Source organism: Pelophylax lessonae, assembly GCF_965119305.1.
Source record: "Pelophylax lessonae genome assembly, chromosome: 13".
NCBI lineage: Eukaryota > Metazoa > Chordata > Amphibia > Anura > Ranidae > Pelophylax > Pelophylax lessonae.
In genome coordinates this window covers 62,627,408-62,647,507 of record NC_138780.1, presented here as the reverse complement: position 1 = coordinate 62,647,507, position 20,100 = coordinate 62,627,408, and the positions used below count along the sequence as shown (strand labels likewise).

General features: G+C 45.1%; 1 protein-coding gene across 7 annotated transcripts in view; it reads right to left on the bottom strand.

Annotated features, from left to right (window-relative positions):
- The window catches only part of PACS2 (phosphofurin acidic cluster sorting protein 2), a 1,277,570-nt gene that overhangs the window by 24,636 nt on the left and 1,232,834 nt on the right, over positions 1-20,100 (bottom strand). For all 7 annotated transcript variants that reach the window (XR_014224766.1, XM_082242585.1, XM_082242586.1 and 4 more), the window contains one exon: positions 14,471-14,584. Coding sequence is in view for 6 of the 7 variants with exons in the window: in XM_082242585.1 (XP_082098711.1) it covers positions 14,471-14,584 (114 nt within the window). In the remaining variant the exon portion in view is untranslated. The remainder of the gene's footprint in view (positions 1-14,470; positions 14,585-20,100) is intronic.

The window sequence follows — 20,100 nt, the reverse complement described above, 5'->3', positions numbered from 1 at the left end:
AGCGGGGATACTCACAGACGTGTTTAAAAAAAGCATATCGGAAGGCAAGCGACAGGAACTGCTATTTAAAAACAAGAAAGGGACAATTTTGACGCAAAAAGATGACAAAACACAACACCAGGCGCGCATTATCACCAAATATACCAAACAACACGATCGAATTCACAATATTGTGAACAAATACGTGCACTTGCTGACGTGCGACCCGAATCTCAATCCCTTTGTAACTGAGAAACCAGCCATAACGTACCGTAAGGATAGACTGGTGAACAGTGAGTAAATTTAGATGTGATCCCTGCAAGCGACCGGGGACATTCAAATGCGGTGGCTGTAACATCTGCCGCCACATGAATACTAACACCAACATTCTCTTACCAAACGGCCAACCATATAGGCCTTTGCATTATGTAAATTGCAAGACCTTTGGAGTGGTCTATCTCCTCCTCTGCTCCTGTGGGTGCTTTTATGTGGGAAAGACCAAGAACGAGTTCCACAAACGAGCACAAAGACACATCTCCTGTATGCGTCAGTACAATCCTGATCTTCCACTGGGGAGACATGTTCTTGGCACACACAAGAGTATTTTCCCACAAGTTCATTTTATCATTCTTGATAGAGTGCACCCCAGCAGCATTGGGATAAAACACTTCTACAAAGAGAATCTAGATGGATTCATAATTTGAAAGTCATCATACCCCTAGGCCTTAATGATAATATCAATTTTAAGCCCTTCCTTGAGGGTTTCTCCTCAGGGGGCTGGGTCCCCTGAGGCGAGAGACTCTGCGTGTCCACCGACCGCACAATTCGATCTAAAATCGACACAACCCAGATATCCTGGTGGTGATCTCCTCGTCGCCATTCTCTCGGTCTTTACACATATCTGGAGACCGAACTTACAATATTGACAGGTAGAATAGGCGATCATAATGAATGGCAGGAATAAAATAAATACTGTATGATTTAAGATCAAACATCTACCAATATCTACCTCTACTAACACACAGATGGTATGTACTTTAACCTTTGGCATGCTGTACGATGCAGGTGTCCCCGGTACTGTGATGTAAGTGGGGAGACTGGCACCGTCGGCTCCACGGACCCCCTTATAAGGGGCATTGTACATTAGGGATCAATTGTGGTTTTTGCAATGTTCTAAACAATCTTTCTTCCCTTTCTATGTTGCGCTGAATAGGGTTACAATAGAGGCAGTATATATTCGTCATCATCAAAACCACTTCTACCACAAAAATAAGGGGCCTTTCTATCTTTACATCCTAATCATGAAAAATGTCCTGTTGCGGTTTTTACCACTCCCCCCAGCTCATTAAGGGGTGGCCTCATTAGGCACAATATGGGACTTGTAACAAGCTATCTTACCATGCCTTGTAAGAACAAATAAAAACTGTATAGATGAAAAATTCATAGCTACTAATTGGCGTGATAACTAATATGTGTAAATTATAGAGGAAATTCTAGCTATATCTTATCTGAAATCCCATAGTTTTGACCCTCATGGAATGACTGGGCTGTATGGATAGACGCTTGTCAATATTAGAGACCCGATGTGTTTTGAGACCCACTGTTTATTTGGCCCTTCCCCTATGCGCCAGATCCAGTTCCTTTACATTGATCTTTATATATGTGTTATACTATGCAAATCACTGTCATTCTTATAAGTAAAGGGTCCTGTTTCTTGTATTTTTCTGTGCCATGTCCAATGTCTATACAATGATCTCTGTAAACAGCTGTAATTATGCAAATTGCTGTAAGCAAAGTGTTTCTTGTTTAAAGCTTGCGCTTTTCCAGTGGGATGTACCCTGCTATTGCCTCTTCAAGCTCCCCCCAGCGCACAAAGGGGCGATTCCGCCCCCTACTGGCTTCCGTGCTACGTCATTTGACAAGCTCTGATGGCCGTATGATGCCAGAACGCACGCCGCGGCTGACGTCATACACACGCCTAGAGGCGGAGACCATTTGGTGCTTTGCGCGTGGCCGACGTCCTTAAATGGCGGACGCTCTCAACTCTGAGTGCGGGCCGTCATTGCACACCCTCCTACCCGATACCCAGGTAAGGCAACATGGCAGATAATATATGCTATAGCCCACGGTCCGCTTACAGGACATGTTGATTCCGTTTTGACCTACTACCGTTCCAGCCTTCACTCTTTCCTCTTGCCCAACTGGGCAACACCAGGAACTCTCTATTTGACCCTTCGATGTCCATACTAATAAACCACTTGGGTTCTCGCCTCTTTCACATATTCTTACTCTTATGCCTTTTGGTGTACACACCTTTTTCTATTCCTTATCATTTCCATCAACTCCTTAAATTCACGGTGGACAGGGATTACTTTGTAAACGTCACACACTTTGGATACTTACCATCTATTTCACCTGGAGGTTTCCTGTATTTCCAGTACTCCCCACTATACATTTTTGTTCTCTTGGTTGAGTATGTATCCAAGTTACTCAGCATTGGATTTTTCCTTTTCCCATGGATTTTCCCTACAGGGACTCTTCAACTTCAATACTCCTATACAACCTATATCCATTGGGATTCTAATAGACAGAGACACGCAATAACGGGATCCTTGTGGGAGTCTCTTGGCTAGGCGCGGCCATCCCTGCTGTGTAACCATCGCTGCTTAATAGCCCCTGTTGACCTCCAGGTCTCTTTGCCTTTTTCCCTCACTGTGAAAAAGCTACTTGCATACCTTCTATTGTGGCAGAGTGCTAGGTGTTTTTGTCAGGAGCGCAGCAGCCTTCTAGGATGCAGGTTCAACCTGCTTGTTTTTAATATCTGTGGCCTTACCCGTCTAGGACTATTGTATGTGGTACATATCCAGATATAAATGGATTTTTGTAAAATCTTACCGTAAAATCCTTTTCTCTTAGCTCATTGACAGACGTAGTCCTCGGTGATACAGCACCTTCGGGTTATGTTGCCTCCACAGGAGTAGGACTAGACAGGAAATTAAAAATGCTCTGGCCACACCCCAGGGGCAGTCCCCGAGGGTATATCCTCTCCCTCTCCGCCACAGCAAATCAGTTATGTCACAAAAGCAGTGCTTAGAAAATTTAACCCAACCCAACTCAAAAACAGAGGGGCGGGTACTACGTCTGTCAATGAGCTAAGAGAAAAGGATTTTACGGCAAGATTTTGCAAAAATCCATTTTTCTCTATCGCTCATTGACAGACGTAGTCCTCGGTGATACAGCACCTTCGGGAAGTCCCAGAGCAGTATCACAAATGAGGGGTGGGAAAATGGAAATCAAATCCCAATCTAGAAGGCCCAACCGGTGCCAACTAGAAGTTTACAATGCTCATCCTTAATGATGAGACTCAACAAAAAAATTTTCAAACAGAAAAAAACCCTCGAGGTAGACCACCGGTCTCCTCAAATTGCGGCCTGCAAAACCTTGCGGCCAAATGAGGCATCCGCCGATGCCATCACATCAATTTTATAAAATTTTGTAAAGGTATGTACCGACGACCAGGTGGCCGCTTTACATACCTGGACCACTGACGCCTGATGGCGAAAGGCCCAGGAAGTACTGAGCGCTCGAGTGAAGTGCGCCCTAACAGGGAACGGAGGATTCCGACCCTTAATAGAATAAGCCTGTACCACCGTCTGACTGATCCATGTAGATATGGTCGCGGCAGACACAGGCAACCCCCTTCAAGGGCTATCCGTGATCACAAAAAGTGAGTCCGTCTTACGAAAACCACTTTAGGAAGGAAGGATGGATTCGGAAGAAGAACCACCTTATCCCTATGAACCACCAGATCTGGGGAACGACAGGATAATGCGGCCAGTTCTGACACCCTGCGTACAGAAGTAATGGCCACCAAGAAGGCCACCTTCTGGGAATGTAAGCAAGGGAATCTCCCTAATATCTTTAAAGAGAAGTTTCTGAAGAACCGACCACACTAAATTAAGATACCAGGCGGTAAGGGTGCGCACACTGGCGGAGCCAGATGTCGCACCCCCTGGATGAAATTCCGCACCAAGAAATGATTAGCCAAAGGTTTCTTGAAAGAAGATTGCTAACGCCGAAAACCTGACCCTTGATCGTGCTCAAGGATAGTTTCTGCTCAACCCCTTGTTGCAGACAGACCAAAATTCGGGTCACCGAATAGGTATGTGGGGGAAATCCAATAGATTCACACCATGCAATATAAGACTTCCATGTGCTGGAAGTCGCTTTCCTTGCTTTAACTGGAGGTAGGAATAACTGAAGCTGACACTCCCTTGTCCTTCAGTACCTGGGTCTCAATGGCCAGGCCATTAAACCAGCGACTGTTAAGCAAGATGGAAGATCGGTCCCTGAGACCGCAAATCCTCCCTGAGAGGAAGTCTCCAAGGAGCGTCCGCGACTAGCCTCGCCAAGTCGGCGTACCAGGCTCGACGAGGTCAATCCGGAATTTCCAGAACAACTGGAATTCCCTCCACCTCTATCCTGCGAAGAAGTTCCCGCAGCAACTTGAGAGGATGGAAGGCATGCCGTAGCTGATACTGCCCCCACGGTGCGATCAGCGTTTCTGCTGCGTCCGCTAGAGGATCGTGGCGCGAGCTACAAACCTCCGCACCTTCCTGTTAGGCCAAGGTGCCAACAGATCCACATCCGGGATGTCCCAATGAAGGGACAGCTAGGGAAAAACCTCTGGATGAAGAGGCCATATGCGATTGGATCTGAATCGGGCTGCTCTAGAGCTGCTCGATCCAGTAAATCAGACAAAATCTGATCGCTCTCAGTTCCGATACCCTTATTGGTAATCTGGATACTATCGGAAGAAATGACTTCCCCTGGTTGAGCATCGGAGACTTCCTGGTCCGCTCGCTCAACCGGATCCGATTGTCCAGGGAATCGGAATTCTGATTCCATTAAAAAAGAATCTCCTTCAGGAGAATTCGGGTATGAGACTGGGTATACGGTACTGCCTCTAAGAAGGCCACCATCAGTCCCAGCCAATTGACGGACAGCAACATCCGAATCGTTGACTGAACCTTTTGGAGTTTCCCAGCAAGGAGAAACTCTCTTGCCCAGGATGTATCCAACCTTAGGCCCAGATAGTTCAGTCTCCTGGTGGGAACCAGGGATGATCTTTGGGAAAGCGAAAAAACGCTGATGTCCTGCGATGATGGGGATATAAAGATAGGCATCCTATATGTCTATGGATGCCAGGAAATCTCTTTGATGCAGGGAGGCCACCACTGTACGGATGGACTCTATTTCTTCCCAAGTCCAGATTTGGACGCACCTTGCCCTCTTTCCTGGGCATTGTGAATAGGTTCGAATAGAACCCCTGAAACCGTTCAATGTTAGAAGGGAAGAATCGCACCGGTGGAAGTGATCGAAACTCGATCCTGTGTCCTCCAGAAACCAGTGAAGACATCCCCCCCCCACCCCAGAGATGGGTAGGGGCGCATCAGGCTATATACTTCAGGCTTGGCTGAGCCGGACTCTTTGTTTACCCGACCAGCGCCCTTTGAAACCCCTCTAAAGGGGCTTTGGAGGGTTTCGCCTTATCGCCCGCCCTCGCGGAACGAACAACTCTATATGAGCAGAAAAGGAAGGTCCTCGTTAGTTACGAGGTCTTTTTATCCTAACAGTCTGTGGCAAGACAGCAGGTGGTACCGTCTATCCTATAAAGAGGAAATCCTCAAACGGATAGCACCTAGCCATGCGTTTGGAAATAACAGGGGTTCGTTTCAAAACGACCCCATTTGGGTAAAGGAAAATCCTTCGCCCTTTTGGTAGGCTAACAAGTACCAAAAAGGAATCTCATTCTCAGCTACCTCTGCCGGTGTAACCTCAAGACTAAAGGTTTCCCGGACGGACACAACTAGTGCATCCACCACTCCGCTATGGCGGAGGCAGAAACGTGCTCCTCACTGCTGAGGAGATATTACCTGAGACAACAGCCCCCTAAGAGGGACCTGCAACTGCATTGACCAGTTCCGAATCCGTATCTGAAGTATCTGATAAACAATAGGGGTAGGCGGGGGTCGCTACTTGACCCCCGTCCCTGACAGGCCACCTCCACCCGGGATACCAAAGACTCCAAAACTGCCGATAATGCATTAAAAACAAGTGGGGTACTGGAGGGTCCTGCGGCCACCTTGAGGGGATCAGGTGGGGATACCTATGCGGCAGGGTCAATGATTATACAAGACACTTGCCAGCGACAAAAAATGACAAAGTAAAAAAAAAAACTTTTTTTTTTTTTTTTTTGTGTGTCCCCCAGTCGCAACAGCACCCCTCAGTGTTACCTGCCTTTTTGGACCCCACAGAGAGAGAGAGAGACAGACCCCAAGGCTCATCCCTGATGCACATAAGTTTTCATCAGCTTGCTCAGTGCTTGTCTTGTTACAGACAGGAAGTCTTTGGCCCTATTTCCTGGGTAAAAGAGGCGGCTCCGCCCCTTAACACGCCTGCCAGCTCCTCCCCCTGGCTCCATGAGGTGTTTGAGTCACCTCAAACATGGCCGCCCCCATGCTGGAGACACGAGGCTACACCAAAATGGCGGCCTCGTGCGATCTACCAGACAATGGCGGCGGCCTGCACAGAATAGCGGCATGTCTGCAGAAGGATCTCGGCCTCACAACCCTTCACCCTCATGGTGGTCAGCGTGGTCGGAGGTACCGGACCCTAGCGGGCCGTATGCGGTCCGTGGCCGTCGGGAGGCATCTGCTTTAGCTGGAGGAATGATCTGGAATGCAGTATACATGTATAGACATCGCCCTGTGGCTACTGACAGGTAGGATACCTTATACTATCACAGTAAAGTTCTAGTACTGCCACTGACTACAATCATTTACACATTTTTACAATTAGATTGTCAGCTCCCAAACCAAGCCTCCTGGCTTCTTGTACACAAAAATCACACTCAATTAGGGGGATCTGTGACATGTTGTAGGATAGAGGGGAACCCATCCTTACCATTACAGAGAGGGGCCCGCGTTCACCACAAGACCCTTCAGGGGGAAAGGGGGAACATACTACTCACCATACCGGAACCAGGCGGGCGCCAACTCCTGACAGTACCCCTCTCCACCGAGGTAGGAGGGCTGTCGACCAATACGGGTGCCGTGACTCATGGTCTTTGGCGTTTCAGCGAGACGTTTAACTCGCAGGGTCAGTCCCCGTCCAGTGGGACTATGTCGCGGCCGACCCAGCGCGGAGCTATGGCCTGCACGCGCTCGTAGGCTGAACTGGGGTGACCACTGGATCTCAACATCCCGCCCGTCGCCCAGTTCAGCTTTCTTGCTTGAAGATCTCACAGGAACCCTGGAGAAAAAAAGCTGTCTTAAAAAATTCTTTTCTAAGAAAAAAATCCTGCCAGGACCGAAGATCCCAGCAAGGTATCTAGGTCCTTACTCCTGACTAGACAGAAAAAAACTGATTTGCTGTGGCGGAGAGGGAGAGGATATACCCTCGGGGACTGCCCCTGGGGTGTGGCCAGAGCATTTTTAATTTCCTCTCTAGTCCTACTCCTGTGGAGGCAACATAACCCGAAGGTGCTGTATCACCGAGGACTACGTCTGTCAATGAGCGATAGAGAAACAACATTTATACTGCGAACAAATACAGTGAAGCCATAGCTTTGTTACAGCAAACACTTTATATTTTTCACTATGTAAATATGGTTGATTAATCATCATTATCTGTTACTGATTGCTATGTTTCGTGCCCTTAGTCTGAGACCTGTTCCTATCTGACCGTTAAGAAAGGCGATTGACCGAAACGCGTCTGGTCTACTTCGGAAGTCTCAGCCACCTCCAGTCCAAGAGACGTAACATATGGCCACTTGCAATTTTAAAGTGTTGTTTATTAAGTGTCATGCTTGTTTAATATTAATAAATTTGTGTCATGCTTGTTTAATATTAATACATTTATTGAAAAATATTTACCACTCAAGATCTGGTTATTGCCATTAAAGTCCCATACCCTAGGGGAATTTGTTCTTTTGTTACTTTTGGACTCATTAGCTCCACCTGCTGCCAGCTGCGAACAATTTAACCAGCCTTTAAATAGCAGCACTTCCTGTTCCTCAATGCCCGTTTGTTTTGGAATATCTTCCTGGGTGTGCTGTTTGCTCTTTTACTGACTATTGTGTATGAACTTTTGCCTGTATTCTTGACCCCTCTTCAGCCTGCCGAATCTGTACTTCACCGCCAGCTTGTGTATGACTTCTGCCTGCCTGACCATTCTTTGGATTACATTTGGATACCGCTTTGCCCGATCTGTTGCCGGCCTGATCTCTGACAACATTTTCGCCTGAATCCTCAACACTCAAGCTCCACTTCTAACTTTACCTAACAGGTACCTAACATCTTATGGCTGAAACTAATATACATCCATTTTTTGATATACTGTAGCTGATTTTAAATATTTTTCTGCTTTTATACAATTTTAAAAATATGTATATATATATATTTTTTTTTTTACTGACCAAAACATATGTGCCTGAAAAGTGCTGCTACTATAGTTGGAACTGGAATCACCACTCCATGGGCTAGAAGTCCCTCAATGGTCCCATTTTTTTTTTGTGGTTTCCCCTGGATCGACTGGATTGTTTGTAGATATGAAGGTTTTCTATTTGTTTTTTGATTTTTTTTTTTCTTTTGGTTGAACTAGATGGGCTTTTGTCTTTTTTTAATCCTAATTATGTAACTATGCAAGTCCAAAAAGATAGGCATAGGATGGAGGTGAAAAGCCTATGCAGTGGAGTGAAATAAGTTTTGTAACCTGAAACTACCAATTTGCAAACACACTTTTTCGAAACATGGGATAGCCAGCAGTCTATGAACACTAGCAATCGTTCCCCTACCTTGAACTGAAGGGTGGGGCAAAACTTGTGAGCTTTTACTGGCAAGGATTCTTACCTCCTGCAAGGGTAGAGGGCTTATGGGACTTAGAATGGAAAAAACAAGGGAAGTGCTCCTCTAGTGTAAAACCTGTTGTTACCTGGTTGGCTGTGTTTAGCCTTGTTGTGAATTTCTGCTTTTGCTGTTTTTTCCCACCCCTCATGTTGACACTGTTTTGGGACATCCCACTGGTCTGAAGAATTGAAGCTGTGTCTGTCAGCGAATGAAAGAGAAAACTGGATTTTTTGTCTTACCTTAAAATCCTTTTCACTGAGGTCCAGAGCCTCAACTCTCTTGTCCACGGGGTCCTTAAAATACAGGGAATCCTCCACCAGCAAAAGTGTGGCCTTATTTAGTTTTGAAACTTGAGAATCCACCTACGGTGGAAACGTTAGTTTCTTCAGAAGAGACTCCTCAAAGGGATATTTCCTAGCAAAATGCTTAGGTATTCCAACCATGCGTTTCGGGGAAACCCACTGACTAGTGACAATCTTTTAAAAATAGGCCGGAAAGGGAAACACCTTAGTCACCTTGGAAGATTTGTGGGTGCCAAACTGCACCGGCGTCACCGACTCTGAATCTTCCAACTTAAATGTTTCTCGCACTGACACAATCAGGGCCTCCACCAGTGCTTTTTCTTGCACGGCTGCAGAGGAGGAGGATTCATCCTCTTTATTAGAGCACTCAGGGTGCGTGGACGCAGACCCAGTGGGCTGACTCTCGTCCGCGGCGGCCATATCCACCTCAGAATCTGAGGAAGCAGAGGATACAGGTGAAGTTGATTGTAGTTCACAAAGGAATAAAAATAGTAAATAAAAAGTAAAACATTTCATTGAAAAAGGAAAAATGCCAGGACCACAGGTCCTTACTCCTGATAAGGCAGAAAAAACTGGAGTCCTACAGCAGAAAAAGACGGTATACCCTCTGGGACTGCCCCAGGTGTGTAACCAAAAGGGTTTCAACCTAGTCCTACTCCTGAAGAGAGACAGCATAAAGACCACTGGTCTGAAGAATTTAAGCTGTGTCTGTCAGTGAACAAAGTAGAAAGATAATTTAAGATGCACTCACATGGTTCCAGTGAAACAACACACCTGTCACAGTGTCAAAGCCACCAGAGTGATCCCATCCAAAAAAATTGATGATGAGCGCTGTGTAGGTCACTGCTGGTGACGAGTAATTACAGGGCTGAGTCTAGTATTAAAGTAAACGGTACTCACTAAATAGTCTCAAAAGGGTTCATGTAGGGGGGTAAGGTGGATGGCAATAGACAGGCAGCCAGCTCATCAAAGTAGGAAGGGCTCTGTGGAAGGAAAGCAGACAAAAAAGCAGCGCCGATCTAAGTGCAGTATAATACAGTAACAAGGATACACTTTATTTGAATGCACTCACAGAATGGTGAGATAGTAAAGGTATATAGTCAGCCACATTGTGTAGATCCGTCCTGAAGGAAGACTCTGGTCCTCAGTGTGTCATGTAGCCGGTAGCACCAGTGGATTCCAAAGCTTCAGGTCAGTGGGCGGAGGAGAGAGCCAAGTGTTACCTAGGGGAGGGAGAGCCAGAACGGGAGGTGTAGTCTGGCGTGTTGTCAGCGGCACACGTTCGGGCATGCGTGCTCCTTCATTAGGCCTCCCGAACAGCCATCTTTGCTCTGGTTATGTAGCGGAGGCGGAAGCCTTGTGTGTTTTTGGGCTTCTTCTCCTTTATACTGTATTGTCTCTTTTGTTTTGTTGTGTTTTGTTTGTTCAATAAAATCACCTTTAAAAAAAGTAGCAGAGGCGGTGCTGGCGGATAACAAGTACCAGCGAGCCAGCTCCGCCTACCATCCACACCATCCAGAGCCAGTAATAGCCATGGGAATACTAAAGTCTATAGGTGCATGATACATATTAAAAGAAACTGCTACAGATAAAATCTGTTCATAAAAAAACATATTTGGGGAAGCTGCTAGAAAATAAAGAAATATAGCTTACTTAAAGGGATATATATGGGGGGGGTAAAAAATGTATATAGAGTTATAAAAATAATAATAATTATTGCTGGTGTTGTCTCTATGCATGTAGAAACTAAAGAAGGTAAAGGACGATTTTATGTGAATAAAAGGGCTATAACTAATAGAGCCATAAATGGATTATATAGAATTCTACTAAATGGATGTATCTGTACACATACTCACTACTGGAGGCTCTTTTTATGGATGTAGTTGACCATAAGGGTCCTGTAAGTACTTTTGAGATATATATATATATATATATATATATATATATAGCATCTATAGTGAAGAAATGAATGGATGTGTTGAAGTTGTGTAGCTGAAGAAAATGTGGTTGGAGGGGGGAAGGAAGGGGTGGTTATATGGATTATAGGATGGATTGGAATTCAAGGTCTTCATTCATACCCCCTGGTGACATGGTATCCAGGGTGTATATCCAAGAAGTCTCCCTCTTACAGAGGTGTTTGAAGCGTTCCGTTCGAGGGAGACTGTTGGGGATAGACTCTTTGACCCAGACATGGAGACCTGCAGAGGATTGTTGACAAAATTCTTTAAAATGTCTAGGGACACCAAGTTTATCTTTTCCTTCTTCCACTGCACATCGGTTTTCTCCAAATCTTTTCCTGTAGTGTCCTAATGGTATGGCCCACATAAAGGAGACCACATGGGCAAGATAGGCAATAAATGACAAACTCTGTGGAACAGGTGTAGAAATCCTCTAGTATGTAAGTTTGGACTTTTGTAGTAAATTATTTGGATCCATGTTGTGCGTATTTACAGGTAAGGCATTTGGGAGTTTTCAACATTGGAACATACCTTTTAGATTTGAAAACGTTGGATGGTGACTGTTATTGCTTATCTGAGATTTGATTTTGCTTGGGGCTATCTTACTCTTAATATTGGGTGCTCTTCCGTATGTGATCTTGGGGGGCGTCAGAGATAGAATTTTTTAGATGTGGGTCTTGAAGGATTTCCCAGTGTTTCCAGAAGATCTGTTCCATTCTTTTATGTTGGGTATGGAGTGATACATTTTGTAGCTTTAGGTTGCAAAATGTTTTGTTTTCTGGTGCTGGGGAGGTTGGTCAGGAAGGTGGAGAAAGCCTCTTGGACCAGGGAAGATGATTATCCTTTTTCCAGAAATGTATTCAGTAGCAAATGACCCTGTGATACATAGTCCTCGTTACATGTACAATTATGATGGAGGTGGCAGAATTGATCCCATCCGCCAAGCTGAATGGCTGCTCCACGAGTTGCTTCTGCCTGCAGCCTGCAGGTCTGAGCCAAGAGCTGTTGCAGGAGTCAGAACATGAACATTCAGTCACTGAAGTCTATGGTGGTGTGGTGAGGAACCCAGGATGGCTGTGAACACCGGACCAATGTGCCGAGGGGGGGCCATGGAACACAAGTCCGTGTACTCCAAATTGCTGTGGCCCTTGGCTCAGACCCGCAGGCTGCAGGCAGAAGCACCTGAAGAGCTTGGTGGATGGATGGGATCACTCTGGCTTCTTTTACACTGTGACAGGTGTGTTGTTTCACTGGTGCAATGTGAGTGCATCTTAAACAATCTTCTTTTGTGTGTCAAAATAAAAGGAGGTTTTACACTAGGGCAGCTCTTCCCTTGTTTTTTTTTTCCCCCTTCTTATCTTCCATTACATATTGCAGCCCAGAACTTGTTGGTAATAACTTTGGGAGAGCAGCTGTACCTAGTAAACCTCATCCATCTAATGGATGATTAGGTTGAAAAGCGCAGGATTAGAATCCTTTTTTTTTTACGAGACTTAGGCCTGCTATACACTGTTCCAATTTCGACCAGTTTCTGCTGAACTGGACGACATTCTAAGAGGCAGGCTAAATGTACCAAGTTGATCGATCAATCAACTTGGGTACAACCAGCCTGCAGGATTCTCTTATGATTATCGCTAGCAACTGCTATAGCCACTAGCTATAATCACTGTCTTCTCCCAGTGGGAACAGCTTTCCCTGCCTGCCCCCGCCGGTAGCAGAAAATTGCTCAGCAGGAGGGATTCCCTGTCAGCACTGTGCAAATTTGTTTCCTGCAACCCGTGGCTACAGGAAAGAAATTTGCACACTGTATGGCCTGCCTTAGCCTCCTTGTACAAATTTCCTTGCAAATAAATACATTGTTCATACAATGAGAATCATTGGCCTTCCTGAGCTCAGGCAAGAAGTTAACCTTCCCTCTGGTAAGGTTTTTGATGATCTCATATGGTACTGCACCAAAAAGTAAATTCTGTGAATAAATGCGAATTTAGGGGGGTACTGGTATTAACCATGTGTGATAATCCAAAGATATGTTATTTTAACCCAAAATAATTACCAATACCTGTATATTAGCAAATACAAAAAACAACTCTATATTCTCTAATATACTAATTACATAAATCATACAGTATACTAATAATAAAGTGTGAAATAAACAAGTTACGCCTATTCCCATATAGTGCAAAAATAGTCTCTATATACTTATGAACATAGGTTCATAAATCCACCAACTTAAATCTTCTTTTTCCACTCCAATCTTGTGGAAAATACACCCGGTGACCAGTGAAACTACCAAATACTCACTCGATAGAATGCAACCACTTTAATTAAAAAGTGGTCAATATGCGCTTGGTTGGCACTCTGTATCTAGATTAGCCCACCTTTTAATTGTGTTGACCATAGGATAAATCCACCTCAATTTCCCCTCATACACAGATAAACCAGAGAAATAGAAATGTACTCATAGTGTAGTAAATTTATTATGTAAACAATATAGGATGAACAAACATATTGGTGTACTCTTACATTATGGGTGCCGAGCCGGCATTATTACAGCCTGCAGCATATGTATCTGCTACGTCCCGGAGACGGCGTGCTAGCCCAGAACCAGAAACTGCACAGACGGAAGTGTGTATCAGCAGCTCCTCTTCGATGCGTTTTGTCACTCTGATGTCATCGGGAAGCAGACCGGCATCTATATTACTGGAGTTTTAAATGCTAGATGCCGACTGCCAATCAGCCCCCACTATCGCCATCTTCCTTCTGGTGCCCTACTCCTACAGGTGGCACTATACATAGTTTGCAATGATTGCTGCTGGTATCTCAGCTGAAGAAATCTCCTCACATTTTCAGTCCCAGGTAGAGTGGGACAGATGGGAAAGAAAAAATCTCTCATGTTGGAAAAGATCCTAACCTTTTCCAATTCTATCAAAAACTGCAATGTTTTACCTGGTGTTTCTACTCCGATCCTTTCCCACTGATATGCATGCAGTGGGACAAGATAGGGACGCAAATAGTGATTCTAACTCTTCTCTACTCTACCAGTATACATTATTCAGTATTCTCATTTCTGTTTATGAGCTCCTGGTTGAACTTAAAAAAAAAAGAGTTTATATATACTTTATATACAGTATATAGATATACAATATATCTATATATATTTATTTGTGCCACTATTTTGTTAAGATGACGGCATAGACATTTTAATGGTGTCATTTCTGTGGGTTAGATACTGTACATAAAACTAGCCATGTGTAGATGTAGCAGTCATGAATGTTTACGGTACTTAAGTGGACACAGTTATGTTGAATGGAAGAACACTTACCTCTGAGCATATTCTGTTGATGCTTTGTAGTGCAAATTAATCTACTGATGCCTTCTATGCATTGATATTTGGACTCAACTTCTTTATCTTTAGTTTTTTTAGGCAAAAACATAACTGAAAGAAACAATGATTTCATTAACTTGTTACCTGGTTGTGTTTGTTACAAACATATTATGCCTACTTTGGCAAGAAATAAATGACTGTATCTTTATCCAACACTATTACGGAGAAACAATTTGATATATCTAAAAATGAAGTATAAAGTAAGCTGTAAAACGTAAATCCCTAAGCTTCAGAAAGGCCTCCTTCACATGGGGGTACCATAGCATACACCCATACGAGGGTTGTGTTTTCTCACATAGTGATGCACAGGCATTCAATGCAGGCAGTCCTATTCATGTCAATTGGGACGCAGCAGCTGCATGGAAGCAGCTGCTGCATCCAATTCAACATTCGGGTGGGTGTGGGTACACGGCCCTGAACACAAACTTTCTGCATTCACAGCTGTGCCCAAACAGCCACTGCATCCTAATTAACATGAATAGAACCGCCTGCATGGAACATAATTGCATCCCCGTGTGGTTAAACATGGCTCCTACATGGGCATACAATAGAGCAGTCATGTTTACAGACATTTTAAAGTTTTACAGTCTACCTACGTTTTTACAGAGAGCACAGAGATATACAAAAACGTATATTTCTCTCATGACACAAATGTTGACTATAGATAGTAATAAAGTGGCGTAGAAGTGCAGGCAGTGAGACACTGCAACTGTGACAGCGTTGTGTGTGTGGAGTGGAGTGTGGGAGCTGCGGACTGTGAATCCCCCCTGAGACAGAGAAAGGCCGTGGGTCACCTGGGGACCGAGAGCAGTGGCAGGCATGGAACATCAGGAAGAGTGGGAGTGACTGAGGACAGGGTCACCCCAATGAGTCTGACAGAGGAGGTGAGGCGGGAGAAACAAACTGGACCAGAGGTGACCGGCTAACCAGGAGAGGCGGTGGGTAAGTATATCCACAGACCGGAGGGAGAAGTGTGACAGGCAGATTAAGGAAGCGGCTGAGCAGAGAGTGACAGGCTGACTGGGGGAAAGTGAAGGAGCTGACAAGCTCTACAGGAGACAGGAAACTAATAAAAACACTGAATGATTAACTAACTGTGACAAGCTGTGTGTAGTGGGGACGCTGGCTGAGGAGGGGGTAGTGTGAGTACTGTTGAGTAACTAAGTACTGTTGAGCAACTGAGTACTGTTGAATAACTGAGCACTGTTGAATAACCAAGTACTGTTGAATAACCGAGTACTGCTGAGTAACCGAGTACTGCTGAGTAACCGAGTACTGCTGAGTACTGTTGAGTAACCGAGTACTGCTGATTACTGCTGAGTACTGTTGAGTAACCAAGTACTGCTGAGTACTGCTGAGTACTGTTGAGTAATCAAGTACTGCTGAGTACCGCTAAGTGACTGAGTACCGCTAAGTGATTGAGTACCGCTGAGGGGGAATAATGCTGCACAAAATGTAAGCATGTTACTTTCTTTGAAGCTCAGATTCTGAATCTAGGGAAGCAGCTGGCAACACTGAGGAGAATTTCCATACTAAAAGAGAGTTGGGAACGTATCCAACAGGTGATGGCAGGGGCCAGCACAGATGTGGGTAGAGATACAGGGGTGCAGGCACCAGAGCAGAGTAGTTGGGTGACAGTTAGGAAGGGTAGAGGGGAAAGTGTCAGGGAGGCTGGTCCTAGGCTGGAACATCCCAATAAGTATGCCCTGTGGCGTGATGTTGGAGAAACCAGTCAAGGACCAGCATTGCTGGAGCAGAGTGACGCCCCTATCTGCCAAGGGAAAAACTCCTCCAGTGAGGGTGGGAGCGAGGCTAAGGGTAAGGAAAGACAGATTCTGGTGGTAGGGGACTCAATTATTACAAGGATAGAGGGGGCAATCTGTCACAAAGACTGTAAGCGCTGAACTGCATGTTGTTTACCGGGTGCTTGGGTTTGGCACATCACGAATCTGGTGAATAGATTATTGGGTGAGGTTTGGGAGAACCCAGCTGTCATTGTACACGTGGCAAGCAATGACAAAGTTAGAGGAAGATGGAGAGTCCTAAAAAACAACTTTAGGGACTTAGGAGCTAAATTGAGGAGAGGATCTCCAAGGTAGTATTCTCAGAAATACTACCGGTAACTCGAGCCACGCCAGAGAGGCAGCGGGAGTTTAGGGAAGGTAACAAGTGGCTAAAGAGCTGGTGCAGAAAGGACTGGAGAACTGGACCGACTTCTCAATCCGTTACCGGCTCTTTAGCAGGGATGGACTGCACCTAAATGGGGAGGGTGCAGCTCTGCTGGGAGAGAAGGCCGAAAAGTTAGAGGGTCTTTGAAACTAGGTAATAGGGGGGAGGGTCCAGATATAATGGTAGCCAACGGGGAGCAAGGTTTAGTGGGTAATATTGGGGGCATTAGCAGTAGGGTGACCAGAATTCCAAAACCCAAGGTAAGTAAGGTGACAAATCCAAATTGCAGCCTCATACCTCATAACATCTAACAAAGATGTAGTATGTGACCAGATAAAATGACGAGGTTTGTAACCAATGCTAGAAGTCTGGCTAACAAAATGGGAGAAAAGGAGGTGCCAATGTATGAGGAGGATTTCGATTTTGTGGGAATTTCAGAGACCTGGTTTGACAGGTATCGTGATTGGCTGGCAACAATTCAGGGGTATTCTCTATATTGCAGAGACTGGGAGGGTAAATAAAAAGGGGGGGGGGTATGCCTGTATATCAAGAATGATGTGCAAGTGAATATGAGGGACGATATCACTAATGGAGCTAGGGAGGAAGTGAAATCCTTATGGGTAGAGCTTCAAAGGGAGGAAACTAAGGGGAAGGTAATACTAAGTGTATGCTATAGACCACCCTAACCAGAGGGAGGAGGAGGAGAAGGACCTCCTATCACAGCTTGGCATGGCGGCAAGGATGGGAAATGTCATTATAATGGGGTATTTTAATTATCCAGATATAGACTGGGCAGAAGGAACTGCGCATTCATCTAAGGCTCACATTCCTTAATTGTCTTGAAGGACAATTTCATGGGTCAGATAGTGAACGCCCCAACAAGAAACAATGCGTTGCTAGACCTACTGATTATGAATAATAAAGACCTGATCGAGGATGTAGAAATATGAGGCAACTTAGGAAACAGTGACAACAGGTCAATTAGTTTCAGTATAAATCACAGAAATGGGAAACACAAGGGTAATACAAGGATACTGAATTTCAAAAGAGCCAACTTCCCTAAACTGCGCTCTTTGCTAGATGATTTTAAATGAGATAGAATCCTAGGAACAAAGAACACATTACAACATGGAAGAAGCTTAAAAGAGCTAAAATAAACCCTGGGTGGCAAAACTCCAACGTAAAAATGTATGTAAAAACAATAGAAAAGGCCTTCGAAAAATACAAGGCTGAGGGGTCATTGTCAGCATTACAACATTACAAAGAATGCAATAATAAATGTAAGAAAAAAATGGATTTTTGTAAAATCTTACCGTAAAATCCTTTTCTCTTAGCTCATTGACAGACGTAGTCCTCGGTGATACAGCACCTTCGGGTTATGTTGCCTCCACAGGAGCAGGACTAGACAGGAAATAAAAATGCTCTGGCCACACCCCAGGGGCAGTCCCCGAGGGTATATCCTCTCTCTCTCCGCCACAGCAAATCAGTTATGTCACAAAAGCAGTGCTTAGAGAATTTAACCCAACCCAACTCAAAAACAGAGGGGCGGGGACTACGTCTGTCAATGAGCTAAGAGAAAAGGATTTTACGGTAAGATTTTACAAAAATCCATTTTTCTCTATCGCTCATTGACAGACGTAGTCCTCGGTGATACAGCACCTTCGGGAAGTCCCAGAGCAGTATCACAAATGAGGGGTGGGAAAATGGAAATCAAATCCCAATCTAGAAGGCCCAACCGGTGCCAACTAGAAGTTTACAATGCTCATCCTTAATGATGAGACTCAACAAAAAGAAATTTTTCAAACAGAAAAAAACCCTCGAGGTAGACCACCGGTCTCCTCAAATTGCGGCCTGCAAAACCTTGCGGCCAAATGAGGCATCCGCCGATGCCATCACATCAATTTTATAAAATTTTGTAAAGGTATGTACCGACGACCAAGTGGCCGCCTTACATACCTGGACCACTGACGCCTGATGGCGAAAGGCCCAGGAAGTACTGAGCGCTCGAGTGGAGTGCGCCCTAACAGGGAACGGAGGACTCTGACCCTTAATAGAATAAGCCTGTACCACCGTCTGTCTAATCCATTTGGCAATAGTCGCGGCAGATGCAGGCAACCCCTTTCTGGGGCCATCCGTGATCACAAAAAGTGAATCCGTCTTACGGAATGATTCCGTAGCTTTCAGGTATACCCTGATTGCCCGAACCACATCCAAGGAATGCAACGCATGTTCCCGATGATGATTGGGCTGAGGACACAAGGAAGGTAGTACAATATCTTCATTCAGATGAAAATCTGAAACCACCTTAGGAAGAAAGGATGGTCAACCAGATCCGATTCCTGTGGGGAATAGAGACTAATCTTAGGAAAAGGTAAAGGAAAAGATCTATTCAGGGAACGGTGACTACCGCTCCCTGTAGTACTTAAATGTTGGAAGGGAAGAATCGCACCGGTAGTAGTAGTCGATGCTCGATCTAATGTCCTGAATACCGGTGAAAACGTCCCCCCACCCTCAACCCGGGTGGGGGCGCACCTTCAGGCTGTATAATCCTTTGCTTCGGGTTTGGCTGAGTCGGTCCTCTGTTTGTCCGACCAGCCTTTCTTGAACCCTCCTGGAGGAGTCTTGCCTTTCCCGCTTGTTCCAGCCGGGCGTACGAACCCTTTATGGGCGGTAAAGAAAGGTCCTCGCTTGTTGCGAGGTCCCTTAGCTTTAGCAGCCTGTGGCAAGAAAGTGCTCTTGCCCCCAGTGGCGTCCTTAATAATTTCATCTAGGGTGGCCCCAAATAGGCGATTCCCCTGAAAGGGGAGATTCGTCAAGGTCTTTTTGGAACCTAGGTCAGCTGACCAGCATTTTAACCACAGCACACGTCTGAGGATTACCGCTGACATAGATGCATGCCCTAATAGGGGGGTAGCATCCAAGGCTGCGTCACAGACAAACTGTAGCCCTTGTATAATCTGTTCCATCAAATCAGATGTTCCCTGGGGGATATCTTTTCCCCTTAGGTCTTGGCGTACCAATCTCGCCCATTCCGTTAGTGTCTGGGAAACTAGACCAATAACAATTACTGGTCTAAATGCTGACCCTATCAGGGAGAAGATAGTGCGGGACTCCGCTTCCATCTTTCGATCCACCGGATCCTTAAAGGACGAAGTGTCCTCCACTGGGATAACAGTGGCTTTATTCAGCCTGGAAATAGGTGGATCCACCACTGGTGGTACCGTCCATTTCTTAATGAAGGATTCCTCAAATGGATAGCGTCTAGCAATACGCTTGGAAATCGTAAAGGTACGCTTAGAATGCTCCCATTCTCCTTTAATTTTATTACCAAAACACTTGGGTAAAGGAAAAACCTTCATCGTTTTAATGGGTTTGTTAGTACCAAAGGGAATCTCTGT